Source organism: Nerophis ophidion, linkage group LG16 (genome assembly GCF_033978795.1).
Source record: "Nerophis ophidion isolate RoL-2023_Sa linkage group LG16, RoL_Noph_v1.0, whole genome shotgun sequence".
NCBI lineage: Eukaryota > Metazoa > Chordata > Actinopteri > Syngnathiformes > Syngnathidae > Nerophis > Nerophis ophidion.
The window spans coordinates 28,938,848-28,954,582 of record NC_084626.1 but is presented as its reverse complement, the minus strand read 5'-3'; the positions used below and the strand labels follow the sequence as shown (position 1 = coordinate 28,954,582).

At 38.4% G+C, this 15,735-nt stretch overlaps 1 protein-coding gene across 3 annotated transcripts in view; it reads left to right on the top strand.

Moving 5' to 3' along the window:
• mst1rb (macrophage stimulating 1 receptor b) overlaps positions 1 to 15,735 on the top strand; it is a 64,323-nt gene that overhangs the window by 39,235 nt on the left and 9,353 nt on the right. For 2 of the 3 annotated variants that reach the window (XM_061874806.1, XM_061874808.1), the window contains 8 exons: positions 2,044 to 2,197; positions 2,348 to 2,428; positions 2,521 to 2,736; positions 10,261 to 10,341; positions 10,415 to 10,596; positions 10,672 to 10,781; positions 10,846 to 11,011; positions 15,598 to 15,734. In XM_061874806.1, coding sequence (XP_061730790.1) covers positions 2,044 to 2,197; positions 2,348 to 2,428; positions 2,521 to 2,736; positions 10,261 to 10,341; positions 10,415 to 10,596; positions 10,672 to 10,781; positions 10,846 to 11,011; positions 15,598 to 15,734 — 1,127 coding nt within the window. The remainder of the gene's footprint in view (positions 1 to 2,043; positions 2,198 to 2,347; positions 2,429 to 2,520; positions 2,737 to 10,260; positions 10,342 to 10,414; positions 10,597 to 10,671; positions 10,782 to 10,845; positions 11,012 to 15,597; position 15,735) is intronic. The other variant, XM_061874809.1, reaches the window with a different exon arrangement.

Sequence of the window (15,735 nt, the reverse complement as noted above, 5' to 3'; positions counted from 1 at the left end):
TCAGGAAGAGTCATGGATGCAAAGGATTCTGGGTATTTTTTGTGTTGCGTTTATGTTGTGTTACTGTGAGGATGTTCTCCCGAATTGTGTTTGTCATTCTTGTTTGGTGTGGGTTCACAAAGTGGTGCATATTAGTAAGAGTGTTAAAGTTATTTATATCACAACCTTCAGTGTACTCTGTGTCACCCAGTATGCCTTGCAGTCGTGTTCGTGTATCTGCGGAAGCCACATACAACATGTTACTGGACTGGCAAGATGTCTGTACATGTTGTAGAAGGTGATAAAGGCAATGGCTTCATGGCACGCCCTTATTACTGTTATATGGGTGACCACCAGCGGTTATTCGCAAGAATGATTGCGGCTCCCATTGTCTCCTTTATTTTGTGAAATGCGTCAAAATGTAGAGGGTGCTAAAAGTAAAGCCATAATGGCAGGCCCTCAATATTGTTGTCCGAGTGAAAATCGAAGAATGTTGACCCCGGGTGATGTCCGGAAGAGGCTCTGAGAACCGGAATCCCCCCGTAACAATCGGGGGGGTCGGCGATTGTGCAGCTGAGCCACATCAGAGTGGCCAAAGAGCCGCGGGTTGCCGACACCTGTCCTACAGTGACAATTTGAAAAGGTTTATATTTTTTTATTTAATAAATCTAATCTTATATATATATTAAAAAAAAACAACAACCTCTAATTTAAAACATTTGTATGTTCATACAACACTTAAAACCTTAAGCATAACCCGTATGTGGAATTAAATTATGGAATGCATTAACCAAAGAAATCAAACAAAGCACCAATATGATTCAGTTTGAGACTGTTCAAACTACAAGTGTTCACATAGTACACAGAACAAGAATTATGATGAACATCTTAAACCCTTTTTTTTCTTTCTTATTGAGACAAAGGTTATTTATATATATATAATATTTGTTTGCGCACTATGCTATATTATTTATTCATTATTTATTTTTATTCACTGTTCTGTTACAGAGAACAAGGAAATTGGATAAAATTGCTATGATATGAAAAGGGGTAGGATTAAATAAGATCATCTTTTTCCTACTCCTTTTCAATGTTGCCAATCAGCCTATCCACAATGCATGTATTTTTAAAAAAAAAAGGCTATGCTAAAGTTTTATGTATATTTTAAACCCATTCCTCTTTGCTAATTCCTCCTTGCAGCATTTCTCAAGCTCCATCAGGTTGGATGGGAAGTGTTGTCCTGAAGAATTTGGAAGTAATTGTGGGCAAAAAGCTAAATTTGTTTCATCTGACATCACATGGACAAAGATAAGACCTTGTGGAGGAAAGTTCTGTGGTCGGATGAAACACAAATTGAGCTGTTTGGCCACAATACCCAGCAATATGTTTGTAGGAGAAAAGTTGAGGCCTTGAATCCCAGGAACACCATCCCTACCGTCAAGCATGGTGGTGGTAGTTTTAAGCTCTGGTCCTGTTTTGCTGCCAATGGAACTGGTGCTTTACAGAGAGTAAATGGGACAATGAAAAAGGAGGATTATTTCAAATTCTTCAGGACAACCTAAAATCATCAGCCTGGAAGTTGGGTCTTGGGCGCAGTTGGGTGTTCCAACAGGACAATGACTCTAAACACACGTCAAAAGTGGCAAAGGAATGGCTAAATCAGGCTAGAATTAAGGTTTTAGAATAGCCTTCTAAAAAGTCCTGACTTAAATGTGTGGACAATGCTGAAGAAACAAGTCCATGTCAGAAAACCAACACATTTAGCTGAACTGCACCAATTTTGTCAAGAGGAGTGGTCAAAAATTCAACCAAAAGCACCTTATTGCAGTGAAACTTTCCAAGGGACATTTAACTAAATATTAAAATTGCCGTATGTATACTTTTGACCCAGCAGATTTGTAGAAATTATTGGCAACTCAAGACAGCCAAGACATTATGTTCTTTACGAGTGTATGTACATTTTTGACCACTTCTGTAAGTAAGGAAGTGCATTCATCTTGGATGAATGTTTAAATTGCAATAAAAAGCTTTCATTTTGAAACATATGGTGACTCTTCTTTGTAGATCTCCATTAACGGACAAGTCCACAATGTGGGCACAGTCATCCGGGTCAACAACCACTCCATGCTTGGGATAACGTTGGGGATCCTAACGGCTCTGGTTGCCGGTGCGGTGCTGGCCTTTGCTGTCATGAAGCACTTGAGGAAGAAAAAGAAAGGTAGTCTTGTTGGACCTTGATCAGAGCTGTTTATTCAACAGAGGCTGTTGGTGAATCACATAGCCTTTTCAAGCAGAACATCCTTGGTGTTTCATTCTCTATACTAGTCTGTGGTTGATAATTAAATCAATGTTGTGTAATGCTTTTCAGCCTCCATGGTGGAGACCCGTTTGAGTCACAGTTCTGGGACAAACAATGTGGAGATGTCACCCATTGGAGACTACAGGAGAGGTGACATATTGGCTGAGAACCCCGAATAGTCCGTTGCTACACCGTGGCCAAAGTTCCTCTCTCCCTAAAAATCCCCGCTGTGTTTTCGTTAGCAGCATCCCTGAGTCCTCCAACTCCCAGGGCTGGCTCCGTGTCCATTCCGAGTCGGGCCTATGCTGCAGGCGGTGTAGACGTTACCTTCACTCCTCTGATGGCTGCAGAGAAAATCTCCATTTCCAGTTTCAGGCCAGAGCTTCTGGAGGAGGTGAAGGATGTTCTTATTCCTGCAGAAATGCTTATTGTGCAGCACCATCGGATAATTGGGAAGGGTAAGTAAGATGACACAACACTATGATAGTACCTGGTACCTCAATATAAAAAAGGGAACTGCACTTTGTTTTTTTGCTTCATTCGCAAAGAACACACTTTTTTCTTTATTTAGTGCAGTCTAAATTGTAAGGTTAAGGCTTGTACGATGCGGCTTACAATGTAGTTAATGAGAGTCATCCATTCTGCTATTACAGCCAACAATATTCCATTTACCGTATTTTTCCGACTATAAGTCGCAGTTTTTTTCATAGTTTGGCCAGGGGTGCGATTTGTACTCAGGAGCGACTTATGTGGGCCTACCGAGGATGTCGTAGTGGTTTGTGCAGCCCTTTGAGACACTAGTGATTTTGGGCTATATAAGTAAACATTGATTGATTGATTGATGTGTGAAATTATTAACACATTACAGTAAAATATAAAATAATATTATTTAGCTGATTCATGTAAGAGACCAGACGTATAAGATTTCATGGGATTTAGCAATTAGTGACAGGTTGTTCGGTAAACGTGTAGCATGTTCTATATCAGTGGTTCTTAACCTTGTTGGATGTACCCAACCCCACCAGTTTCATTTACGCATTCTTTAGTGAAAAATAAAATGTTTTTTTTTTTTTTTTTTTTTTTCAAATTCAAGACAAAGTTATATGTTTTTGGTAACACATTAGTATGGGAAACATATTCTAAGTAACAAAGTCTTAATTCAGAGGTTTTTGGACACTAAGGGAACATATTCTAAGTAACAAAGACTTAAGTCAGAGTTATTTGGACACTAAGGGAACATATTCTAAGTAACAAAATCTTAATTCAGAGTTATTTGGTTAGGGTTATAATAAGTCCATGCCGAATAAGGCATTAATAAGTACTTAATAATGACTAGTTAAGAGCGAATATGTTACTAATTTGCATGTTAATAAGCAACTAATTAATGGTGAATATGTTCTACATACTAAAGTGTGACAATGTTTTTTTTTTTATTGGTGCACAAAATGAACCGTGCATGAACATTACCTTGTTCAAACAACAAAACCAACACAGTGCATAAACTTACAACAAATCACACACCTGCAAATCAGTCAGCTGTTGCCGTATCAGTAATATGCCGCTAGGGAGAAGTTTGTATTCATACAACGAGTCGGGTGTGTTTTGACCTCGGCCGAACCCCTGAGGCTGACTCACCGAACCCCTAGGGTTCGATTGAACCCAGGTTAAGAACCACTGTTCTATATGTTATAGTTATTTGAATGACTCTTACCATAATATGTTATGTTAACATACCAGGCACCTTCTCAGTTGGTTATTTATGCGTCATATAACGTACACTTATTCAGCCCGTTGTTCTTTATTTATTTTAAATTGCCTTTCAAATGTCTCTTCTTGGTGTTGGGTTTTATCAAATAAATTTCCCCCAAAAATGCGACTTATACTCCGAAAAATACGGTACATGTTGTGACCTGTATATTGAGCATTAGCAACATGGGTATTATAGGAGCAACCGCCAAGGAACTACTTTTAGTAACACAGCAACCTGGTTCACAAAGGTAACTAGCTATTGACATAGTGAGCCGGTGGGCTGCTGCATCGCCTCTGAGTTGTTAAATTTATTTTAGATTATAAATCATTCCTCTTGATTTGTATAACAGAATATTCTATACATAGAAAAAGAAGTTCATTAACTTTGACATTTATCTTAAAACCAAAGACATCGCAGTCATCTTTTTTTTTTTTTACCTGAATGAGTATTATGATAAATTCCTTATCTAAAAGGGCAACACACGTCTTGTGCTGGAAGATATAAACATCCCAGTAAGAGCAGACATTGTAAAATCAGTGATTGTTTTATAATTTTCATAGTTTGTATTTCTTGTTTAGCACTTAGTACGACTACAAGGTGAGGCTTTGTGTTTCACTACAGCGGGATCTGCTTATCGCTCAACTTCTAAAACATCCTTTGTATATTCAGGCTCAAAAATATAGGGATCACCATTTGTCCCAAAGTAGTCGTCGTTGTCTGTCATTATTAGTAGTAGTTGTCATTGTTGAAGGAAAGAGCGAACGCTTTTTAATTTTCCTGAGGGAACTCTCCTGAAGGAAACTATCTATCTATCTATCTGTCTGTCTATCTATCTATCTATCTATCTATCCATCTATCTATTAGGAGTGTGGAAAAAATCGATTCAAATACGAACCGCAATTCTCACGTTGGAGAATGGATTCTAATTTTTTTTAAATCGATTTAAAACACATTTTTTTCTAATCAATCCAACAAACCACTACACAGCAATACCATAACAATGCAATCCAATTCCAAAACCAAACCTGACCCAGCAACACTCAGAACTGCAATAAACAGAGCAATTGAGAGGAGACACAAACACGACACAGAACAAACCAAAAGTAATGAAACAAAAATTAATATTATCAACTACAGTATCAAATATTAGTTATAATTTCAGCATAGCAGTGATTAAAAATCCCTCATTGACATTATCATTAGACATTTATAAAAATAAAAAAAAGAACAATAGTGTCACAGTGGCTTACACTTGCATCGCATCTCATAAGCTTGACAACACACTGTGTCCAATGTTTTCACAAAGATAGAATAAGTCATTTTTTTGGTTCGTTTAATAGTTAAAACCAATTTACATTATTGCAATCAGTTGATAAAACATTGTCCTTTACAATTATAAAAGCTTTTAAGAAAATATACACTACTCTGCTAGCATGTCTGCAGACTGGGGTAGATCCTGCTGAAATCCTATGTATTGAATGAATACAGAATCGTTTTGAATCGGAAAAATATCGCTTTTGAATCGAGAATTGCGTTGAATCGAAAACATCGATATATTATCGAATCACGACTCCAAGAAACGATATTGAATCGAATCGTGGGACACCCAAAGACTCGCAGTCCTACTATCTATCTATCTAATCTATCTATCTAATCTATCTATCATGCTCTCTGTGAAATCCAATTTTCGCCGTAATGCTTAGAATGACCAAAATATGTAAATATTACATGTTATCATGAATATGCCTGTTATAGGGTTGTACGGTATACCGGTATTAGTATAATACCGCGATACTAATGAATCATATTTGGTACTATACCGCCTCTAAAAAAGTATCGGTCCTCCGCCCCCTGTCGTCGTCACGTCGTGTCATTGCTGGTTTACGAGCAGAGGAGCATCTTCGGCAGCACACAATCACAGAGTACTTACAAGCAGACAATGTGTGTAGACAAAAAAAAAAAGAACGGACGCGTTTTGGCTTAAAAAACTAACAATGAAGGTGAAGTTATAACACTAACGCCCTCGGGAAGAAGTGTTTTAAGACATGGCTGCCTAGCTGGCGGTTAAAGTCCATCCGCAGTCTGATGTGTTGGAGCTACTTCTAAATCACTAATCCTGTTCTCCATGGAGACAAAGTAAGTTTCTTACAAGTATCATCCCTGCAAGACGAGGAATAGCTAAAGAAGCTTCACTACACACCGTAGCTCACCTGCATCAACATGTGAACAAAGGCTGAGTGGATCCACACCTGACATCCACTGTAATGATACCAAGTATAGTGCGTGCATAGTCGATACTACTGATTACTTCAATATTTTTTGGTATCACAGCACCTTCTTTCGTTTTTCGAAACTTTATATTATGTTTATAAACTCAGGAAATATGACCCTGGACACATGAGAACTTTGAATATGACCAATGTAGGATCCTCTAATGACTTGGTATCGGATTGATACCCAAATTTGTAGTATCATCTAAAACTTACGTATGTAGAGCATCCAAACAATAGAAGAATAAGTGATTATTACATTTTAACAGAAGTTAAAAGAGAAAGTTAGCAGATATTAACAAGTAGATTAATAATAAATATTCTACCACAAAATAATAGAATGGAAAATGACAATGTGTTACTGCATATGTCAGCAGACTAAATTAGGAGCCTTTGTTTGTTTACTTACTACTAAAAAACAAGTTGTCTTGTATGTTCACTATTTTATTTAAGGACAAACTTGCAATAAGAAACATATGTTTAATGTACCTTAAGATTTTTTTGTTTAAATAAAGCCGGTAATGCAATTTTTTTGTGGTCCCCTTTTTATTCAGAAAAAAACTTGAAAAGTATCGAAAAACCTTTTGGTACCTGTACTGGTACAAAAACATTTGTATCGGGACAACACTAGCCTGTTACAACATTACATAGTGCACATACTTACAGCATGTACTGCATATAAAATGTTGATGGAGGGTTTTTGGAGGGCTTTACAGGTGGAAGAGATGGAATCCCCATCACTTGCATTTTTAGCTGGCTCTTGCCAGCATTTATTTGTGAATTAGACTACATAAAAAAGATAAATATATGTATAGGGATTGTGAATAATAGGCAATATTGCCCCAAAAAAGTGTAGTTCGCCTTTAAGAGTGAACTAAGTGTTTTGAGATCAGAGCTGTCTCTCGACTAATTGTTATGCTTTGAATTACAAGCAAAAATGGAGTTACAAGCACACTGCCACAGTGAAGCCCACCATATCTGCCCCAAAACATGGACTTACACGCCAGAATTAGCTTGTTTTCCAATGGGAAGGAAGAAAGTGAATGTGAAAGACAGTGCTGAGAAGAAGTGGATGATATTCATAGTATTAAAAAAACAAAACGTCATAAACATGACCGAGCATGTCGCCAACTTGACAATGCAAGTCGAGCATTTCACTGCTAGTCCGCCTCATACTGAAGCAGAGTGAGTCTAACGCCAGCCAAGAAAGTTAAAATAATATCTAAACGGCTGACTTTTATCTATTAAAATATGAAAAAGCTGCTGATGATGGAGAAGCAGCTGGAAGGAAATATTGCAGAAGGCCGCTCTCCAAGGTAAATACTCGACATATTGATCATACCATTCCCTCCCTGCTTGGCACTCAGCATCGAGCCTTGGAATTAGGGGTTAAATCACCAAAATTATTCACGAGAGCGACCACCGCTGCTGCTCACTGCTCCCCTCACCTCCCTGGGGGTGGAACAAGGGGAGGGGTCAAAAGCAGAGAGTAATTTCACCACACCTAGTGTGTGTGTGACTATCAGTGGTACTTTAACTTTATATTACTTCATGGAACTATTGTAATTGTTAGTAGCACGTATGATCTAAAATGCAGTTTCTCTTTTTAAAAGGCATGTTAAAATTGGGATGTTGTGACGAGGCAAAAATCAATTAAATCAATTTCAAATAGTTTCAATAGGAGATGTTGATTTGAGATAAAGGTGTTTTGAGTTAAGGGCTCCGTCACAGAACCAGTAAGCTCATAAATTGAGGTACTATTATCTTTTAACGACTTTGAGCAGGTAATCCATGCTTTTATTTCATCATATTTGGACTACTGCAACTCCCTCTGCGTTGGAATGAAGCAGGCCTCAATCGCTGGATTGCAGTTAGTCCAAAATGTTGCCGCTCGCCTTTTAACTGGCACTTAAAAACATGAACACATTAACCCCATTTTAGCATCCCTTCACTGGCTCCCAGTTCATAAAAAAATATTGTAGTTTATTTTCAAATCTCTTAACGGATTAGTGCCACAATATTTGTCAGATGTTTTTTTACAAATGTACACGCCCACAAGGTCTCTGAGGTCAGCTCTCCCGTCCAAAGGCAAAACCTAGTAACTCACTTCTAGCTGATTTTGAGAAAACAAAGGAAAACCAATCTATCTTGATGCTGTCTTACAAAGATCTACAAAGTCATCAAACGTATAGATGTTTTCTTGAGCTTTCATTTTCTAGCTGATTGAGCCATGGATTGAATCTGCTCTCATGAACGTGTGCCCTTTCTCCAGATATTGTATTACAATCTCGGGTGGGCCCCATTCTGCGTTTGCACATTGGGCAAGAGCCGTGTACAGCGTCCAGTTTTTATTTTGACCTCCACAGTTATCTGCCCAAAAGAGTATGCAAGGGGAAGAATCAAGAACAATACATTTAATGAAGGTGTTTGCAACGTCCTGGGCCAATCTTCCAAATATCCCCTCGTGCCATAATATCACATAATCAGGTTGACCGTCGGCCCCCATTCGTGCAAATGTCTCATTAAAGACAATAAGGCGACTGACAAAGAAGCTTCGATTGGTCCCTTGAGATACTAGGTTTTTCTGTTGTATCTACGCGGTTATGTGGTAGTTACTAGGTCCTGCCATGCGCGTAACAGCTTACTTACGGAACAAATTACAATATCGCATACACTAATGTAAAGCATATCACCTAGGAACTCCAAAATTATTATCAGCTCAGTTTTGACCAACATTGAGTTACTGGGTTTTGCCTTTGGACGGGAGAGCTGATCAGTTTCTTCTTGTTGTTGAAATCAAGAGGTGATCGTGTATTTTCTGCTGTAGTTCCAAAACTTTTGAACAACATCCCTTTTGCCATTCGAACGGCTCCCTCTTTAATGAGTTTTAAATCAAGTCTTCAATCATATTTTTACTCTTTGGCTTTTAAACCAGCATGAGAATTTTGTTATATTCAGTCTGTTTTTTTTATCTGATGTATTTTATGTATTTATTCTTTTATAGTTAAATGTTTTATGTTATTGACTCTCCTAGTATGTAAAGCAGGGGTCGGGAACCTTTTTGGCTGAGAGAGCCAAAAAGCCAAATATTTTAAAATGTATTTCCGTAAGAGCCATATAATATTTTTTTTAACACTGAACACAACTAACCACGTGCACTTTTAAGTAACACCAACATTTCTAGAGAATAATAGGTCTCTTATTCTTTGTAATAACATTGTTATTCTGAAGCTAACTATGGAGGGGGCGTGGCCCACTGGCCTGCAGCGATCTGGAGTGTGCCAGGACCAGCCTCGAAATCAGCGAGAGCTGCGTAGACGGCCCACCTGAGCCTTGTTATCTAATCACCTGTCGCTCTGTTATAAGCAGCAGCCAGGAGGAGAGACGGGGTTGGGGTTGGAGCCAGAGCGCGAGCGAGAACAAAAGAGAAAAATACAATTGCTGGAAAGCAACTGAGAGACTTATTGAAAAATTAAACAATAGTGTAACCCTGAAACGGGCTCTCATGTCGGTGCTTGGTGGTCTGAAGAACCCCCAGGAGGACAAGCCCCACACTAACCAATAATAAATAAATAACTTCTTAACGCAACTTCTTGAACAGGTGCGGTAGTAAACGGATGGATGGACTAAAAATGCATGAGAATGTTTTATGTTATGAACATGTTTTTTAACACTTATTATAAGTGGAATTATTCATTACTTATCATGTTAAGCAATGTCAGCTAAGATGTATCTGAGAGCCAGATGCAGTCATCAAAAGAGCCACATCTGGCTCTAGAGCCATAGGTTCCCTACCCCTGATGTAAAGTATATCTCAACTTCTGTGCAGCATTTTGTGAAACTTTATTGTATTTTATTTTTTTTAAATGTGCTATATAAATTAATTGGATTGGATTGGTATCTGCATGGTAATTAGTTATGCCAGCTCACGGTCACCATGCCTTTCCCTTTTTCTGCTGCAGGTCATTTTGGAACAGTCTATCACGGCTACTTCACAGACCCTAACAGCAGGGAAATACACTGCGCTGTCAAGTCTTTGAATAGTGAGTCACAAGTACTCTTGTGTCCTTTACAAGAATTTTACTGACTGCTACTAAACATATTGTGTTCCATCAGGAATAACTGATGTTGAAGAGGTAGAGCAGTTTCTAAAAGAAGGTATCATAATGAAGGGTTTCCATCACACCAATGTGCTATCTCTGCTGGGCATCCTTCTGCCTCAAGAAGGTCTCCCTCTGGTGGTTCTGCCCTACATGAAACACGGGGACCTGCGCCATTTCATACGCTGCGAGAAGAGGGTGTGACGATATTGCTTATCTGATGAGCGTCATAAGTTGTTTTTAATCTGTGTTTTTCACGTGGCTTTTACTCAGAACCCCACTGTAAAGGATCTGATCGGCTTCGGACTGCAGGTTGCCAAGGGGATGGAGTATTTGGCTCAGAAGAAATTTGTCCACAGAGACCTTGCAGCACGTAACTGCATGTGAGTCAGTGAGGCGTGCATATAAAATCCACCTTTTATCTACATTGTGTTTTTTGTCTTTCAGGCTGGATGAGTCATATACAGTCAAGGTGGCAGACTTTGGCATGGCCAGAGATGTTTTTGATAAAGAGTATTACAGTATTCAAGACCACAGAAAGGCTAAACTTCCTGTCAAATGGATGGCGATAGAAAGTCTGCGGACACAGAAGTTTACTTCTAAATCGGATGTGGTAAGCAAAAAAAAATGTTTAGATCCTTAGTCATTCAGGTCGTGGTAATCTGCAGAAGTTTAATCGAGGCAAAATGTTGTAATGTTTCACCTTTAACCAAAAAGCCTTTATCAATTCCAACATTTTTAAGTGTGAAGTCTCCCTATATATTATGTTTCTGGTGGGTGTGTCTCCTGATAATATGGTTGTTGTCGTCCAGCGTATCTGGTACACGACTGTCCTGCAAACAATAGGTCATTCACCCGTCTGGTGGATAAACAGCCCTTGGAATGAGACCATCTTTGGGATAAAGATGTCGGGACATTATTTATGTACACTGAAAAAAGTGGCTTTTTGGAGCTGTAAACTCTTAGAGTAACTGTCATAATTTATATCTAATATTTTTAACATTCAGTAAGAACTAGAGTTTCTTAAGTAAAATTAAACATATTATTACACATGAATTATGGGGGAAGAGTAAGTTTTACTTATGTTTCCTCATACTATTTAAATGTTTAATAGTTGTACGTACATAAACCTAAAAATATTACATAAACTTTACTCTGAAAATCGAGTGTTTTGAAACGCATGCACGACGACGCATGCACACAGCACAACAGGCTCTGGCCGACTGGCTCTGCTCCGGCCTTTAGAATCACTTCACAGAGCACTGCAAGGTGGCATTATGGGTAATTCTTATCCTGCGTTTATAATGTGTTACAGAGTCGATGTTTATCAGAAATGTGTTTGGTGTGAGTTCACAGAGTGTGGCGAATATTAGTAATAAAGTTAAAGTTGTTTATATCACAACCGTCAGTGTAAAAGGTATGGCTGTTGACTAAGTATGCATTGCAAACTCGTATTAAAAGCATCATAACACATGCCTCCTTCCGGCACGTAGACAGGGTGATGTACAGGTGGGCGCGATGACCAGCTGAAGAGCAGCGGTCCCCAAACACCGTGCTGCGGCCGCAGAATAATTTTTTAAGTAAAGTCGTTTTAATCACACGTCATTGATAAGCGTAGGAGTGAGAAGAAGTTGTAAAATAATTAGCGCTCCGACGGCTATACAAGGAAATATGGTATATAAAATTTACTTAAAATTTTGAGTAAAAAGATGTTCCCGCTGATGAAAAACAAGTAGACTTTACTTAATTTGTTTAAATAAATATAACTTAAAACTTGGATGGATTTAAGTAACCGTTACTTTATATCTTCACAACTGTTACGTTATATGGTAAGTAGAATTTACTTGATACTGGCAAGTGAGCGTTACTTGATATTGCAGTTAAATTTTACTTAAATCATTTGCGTGCAAATACTTATAAGATTTACTTTAAAAAATTATTGTGAGTTATTTTTTTCAGTGTAGACAATAGGTGATGTTTAGGAAGTGTCTTTTTCATTTGAATATAGCTTGAATATGCTCTTCTACAGCATTTGCAAATCCAAAATAATATAATACATGGTAGGTTTATAAAATAAAATAGCTTACTTCGTAACAAGGCATGGCAACTTTACTTATATAGCACGTTTACAACAATTTTTGAATTGAACCAAAGTGCTTTACAGGTTAAAAGGCATAGAGGAAAAAAATAAAAACAAACAAGGGACATAAACAATGAATGAGCTAAACAAGATATTGCAAAAGCAATAGGGTAAATGGGTTCGAATAAAAAGAAAAATTGCAAGATAAAAATAATGAAGTATAGTGCCTTACAGGTTCAAAGGCAGAGCAAAAAAACGAACGTAATTAATGAATGAGCTAAACAAGATAGTGCAAAAGCAATACGGTAAAAAGGTTTGAATAAAAAGTAAAATTGCAAGATGAAAATAATGAAGTATAGTGCTCTACAGGTAAAAAGGCATAGTGCAGGGGTAGGGAACCTATGGCTCTAGAGCCAGATGTGGCTCTTTTGATGATTGTGTCCGGCTCTAAGGTAAATATGAGCTGACATTGCTTAACATGATAAGTTATGAATCATTCCACTTGTAATCAGTGTTAAAAGTAATGTTCAAAATATAAAACATTCTCGTGCATTTTTAATCCATCCATCTGTTTTCTACCACACCTGTTCAAGAAGTTGCGTTAATGGTAAGAAGTTATATATTTGTTATTAGTTAGTGTGTGGCTTGCTTCATGGGGGTTCTTCAGACCACCAAACACCGACTTGAGAGCCTGTTTCAAGCTTACAATATTGTTTTATTTTTCAATAAGTCTCTCAGTTGCTTTCCAGCAATTGTCTTTTTCTCTTTCGTTCTCGCTCGCACTCTGGCTCCAGCCTCAACCCCGTCTCTCCTCCTTACTGCTGCTTATAACATAGCGACAGGTGATTAGATAACAAGGCCCAGGTGGGCCATCTATGCACCTGTCGCTGATTTCAAGGCCAGTCCTGGCACACCCCGTTTCGCTGCGGGTCCACAGGCCACACCCCCTCCACAGTTAGCTTCAGAATAACAATGTTATTACAAAGAATAAGAGACTTATTATACTCTAGAAATGTTGGTCTCACTTAAAAATGCAAGCGTTTAGTTGTGTTCAATGTTAAAAAAAATATTATATGGCTCTTTCAGAAAAATATATTAAAATATTTGACTTCTTGGCTCTCTCTGCCAAAAAGGTTCCCAACCCCTGGCATAGAGGAAAAAAACAAAAACAAACGAAGGACATAAACAATGAATGAGCTAAACAAGATATTGCAAAAGCAATACGGTAAAAGGGTTTGGATAAAATTGCAAAATAAAAATAATGTAGTAAAAAAAATGCGACAAATTGAAAAAAAAACTAAAGAGAGGGTTGGGGGAGGGTGAACTAGAATTGGTAACTTAGTGGGCGGACTCAGCTCAGGTTAAGGCCAGCGAAAAGAGGTAAGTCTTAAGAAAGGTTTTAAAGACCCCCCCAGGCTCTGGGCTGACCTAATGTGGAGGGGAAGGCTGTTCCACAGGTTAGGAGCGGCCATGGAAAAGGCTCAGCCTGGATCTGGGAAACCGCTAACAGCAGGTGGTCAGCTGACCTTAGAATGGTGCAGAAGCTCGGTCAGGTAATGTGGGGCCAAGCCATTTAGGGATTTAAAAACAATTACAAGTAATTTAAAATCAATGCGGTGATGGACAGGGAGCCAGTGCAGTGAGGCCAGGACTGGGGTGATTTGCTCTGTTTTTTTGGTGCTGGGGAGGAGACGGGCAGCTGCATTTTGCACAAGCTGCAAACGGCGGAGTGATGCCTGATCAATGCCAGCATACAGTGAATTGTTGTTGTCTCGCTGAGACTGAAAGTGTTCTTTAGATGGCCTGTACCAGGGGTGTGTAAACTTTTACCAACGGGAGCGGCATACTACTGAAAAGATGGCAGGGACCACTTATTTTATACTTTTTATTACCTTGTTTCATTAACTACAAAGGCTAAACATCACAAACACAGACAGTACAGGCCAAAAGTTTGGACACACCTTCTCATTCAATGCGTTTTCTTTATTTTCATGACTATTTACATTGTAGATTCACTAAAGGTATCAAAATTATGAATGAACACACGAGGAGTTATGTTTTCAGTTATTTCACCTTTTTTTTGTGAAGTACATGTTTTATATTGTAGTTTCTTCACAATAGCCACCCTTCGTTCTGATTACTGCTTTGCACACTATTGGCATTCTCTTGATGAGATTCAAGCACATCTGTGAAGTAAAAACCATTTCAGGTGATTACCTCTTGAAGCAAAGGGTGGCTATTTTGAAGAAACCAGAATACAAAACATGTTTTCAGTTATTTCACCTTTTTTTGTTCAGTACATAACTCCACACGTGTTCACTCATAGTTTTGATGCCTTCTGTCATGAAAATAAAGAAAACTCATTTCATGAGAAGGTGTGTCCAAACTTTTGGCCTGTATTGTACATTTATAAGGCTGTTAAACGATTAAAATATTTAATTGCATAATCACATTTTGTTCATAGTTAACTCAAAATAAATCTCAATTAATTGTGTACAGGTATAATTTTTCCTCATTAATAAGTGTACCCGAGACAGATACTTTTCATGGGGTGCTGTCCCAGCTGTAATCTGTGATATTTTGACCAGAATAAATGCTCCTGATATTCTGTACATTACATGTTATTCAAGTTAATGGTCTTCATATTGCTTCATGACAATGTTTTAACCTTCTCTATTAATGAATAAAATATAATATTGAGCCAGCAGCATGGTGACAAAAAGGTTAGTACGTGTGCCTCACAATATGAAGGTTCTGGGTTCGATCCCCGGACTCAGGGTCTTTCTGTCTGGAGTTTGCATGTTCTCCCCGTGAATGCGTGGGTTCCCTCCGGGTACTCCGGCTTCCTCCCACTTCCAAAGACATGCACCTGGGGATAGGTTGATTGGCAACACTAAATTGGCCCAACTCTGTGCCACATTCTGAAAACCAAACAATACAAGAAAGTCTTCATTAAAACTATTCATCATTTAATTTAAGGTGCTATAAAACAAATTTAAAGCAGCAGCAAAATTTCATTTAAGGCACCTGGTTGTGTAGTACAAGTATTAATGTCAGTATTTAGTCACCCTGCTGGTACATTATGTACTGACTCTTGGTGTCTGTTCTTCCTGATGCAGTGGTCCTTTGGTGTGCTGATGTGGGAGATGCTGACCAGAGGAGCAAGTCCTTACCCAGAGGTGGACCCATATGACATAACACACTACTTATTGAAGGGCAGAAGGCTCCCCCAGCCTCAGTACTGCTCTGACCCTTTG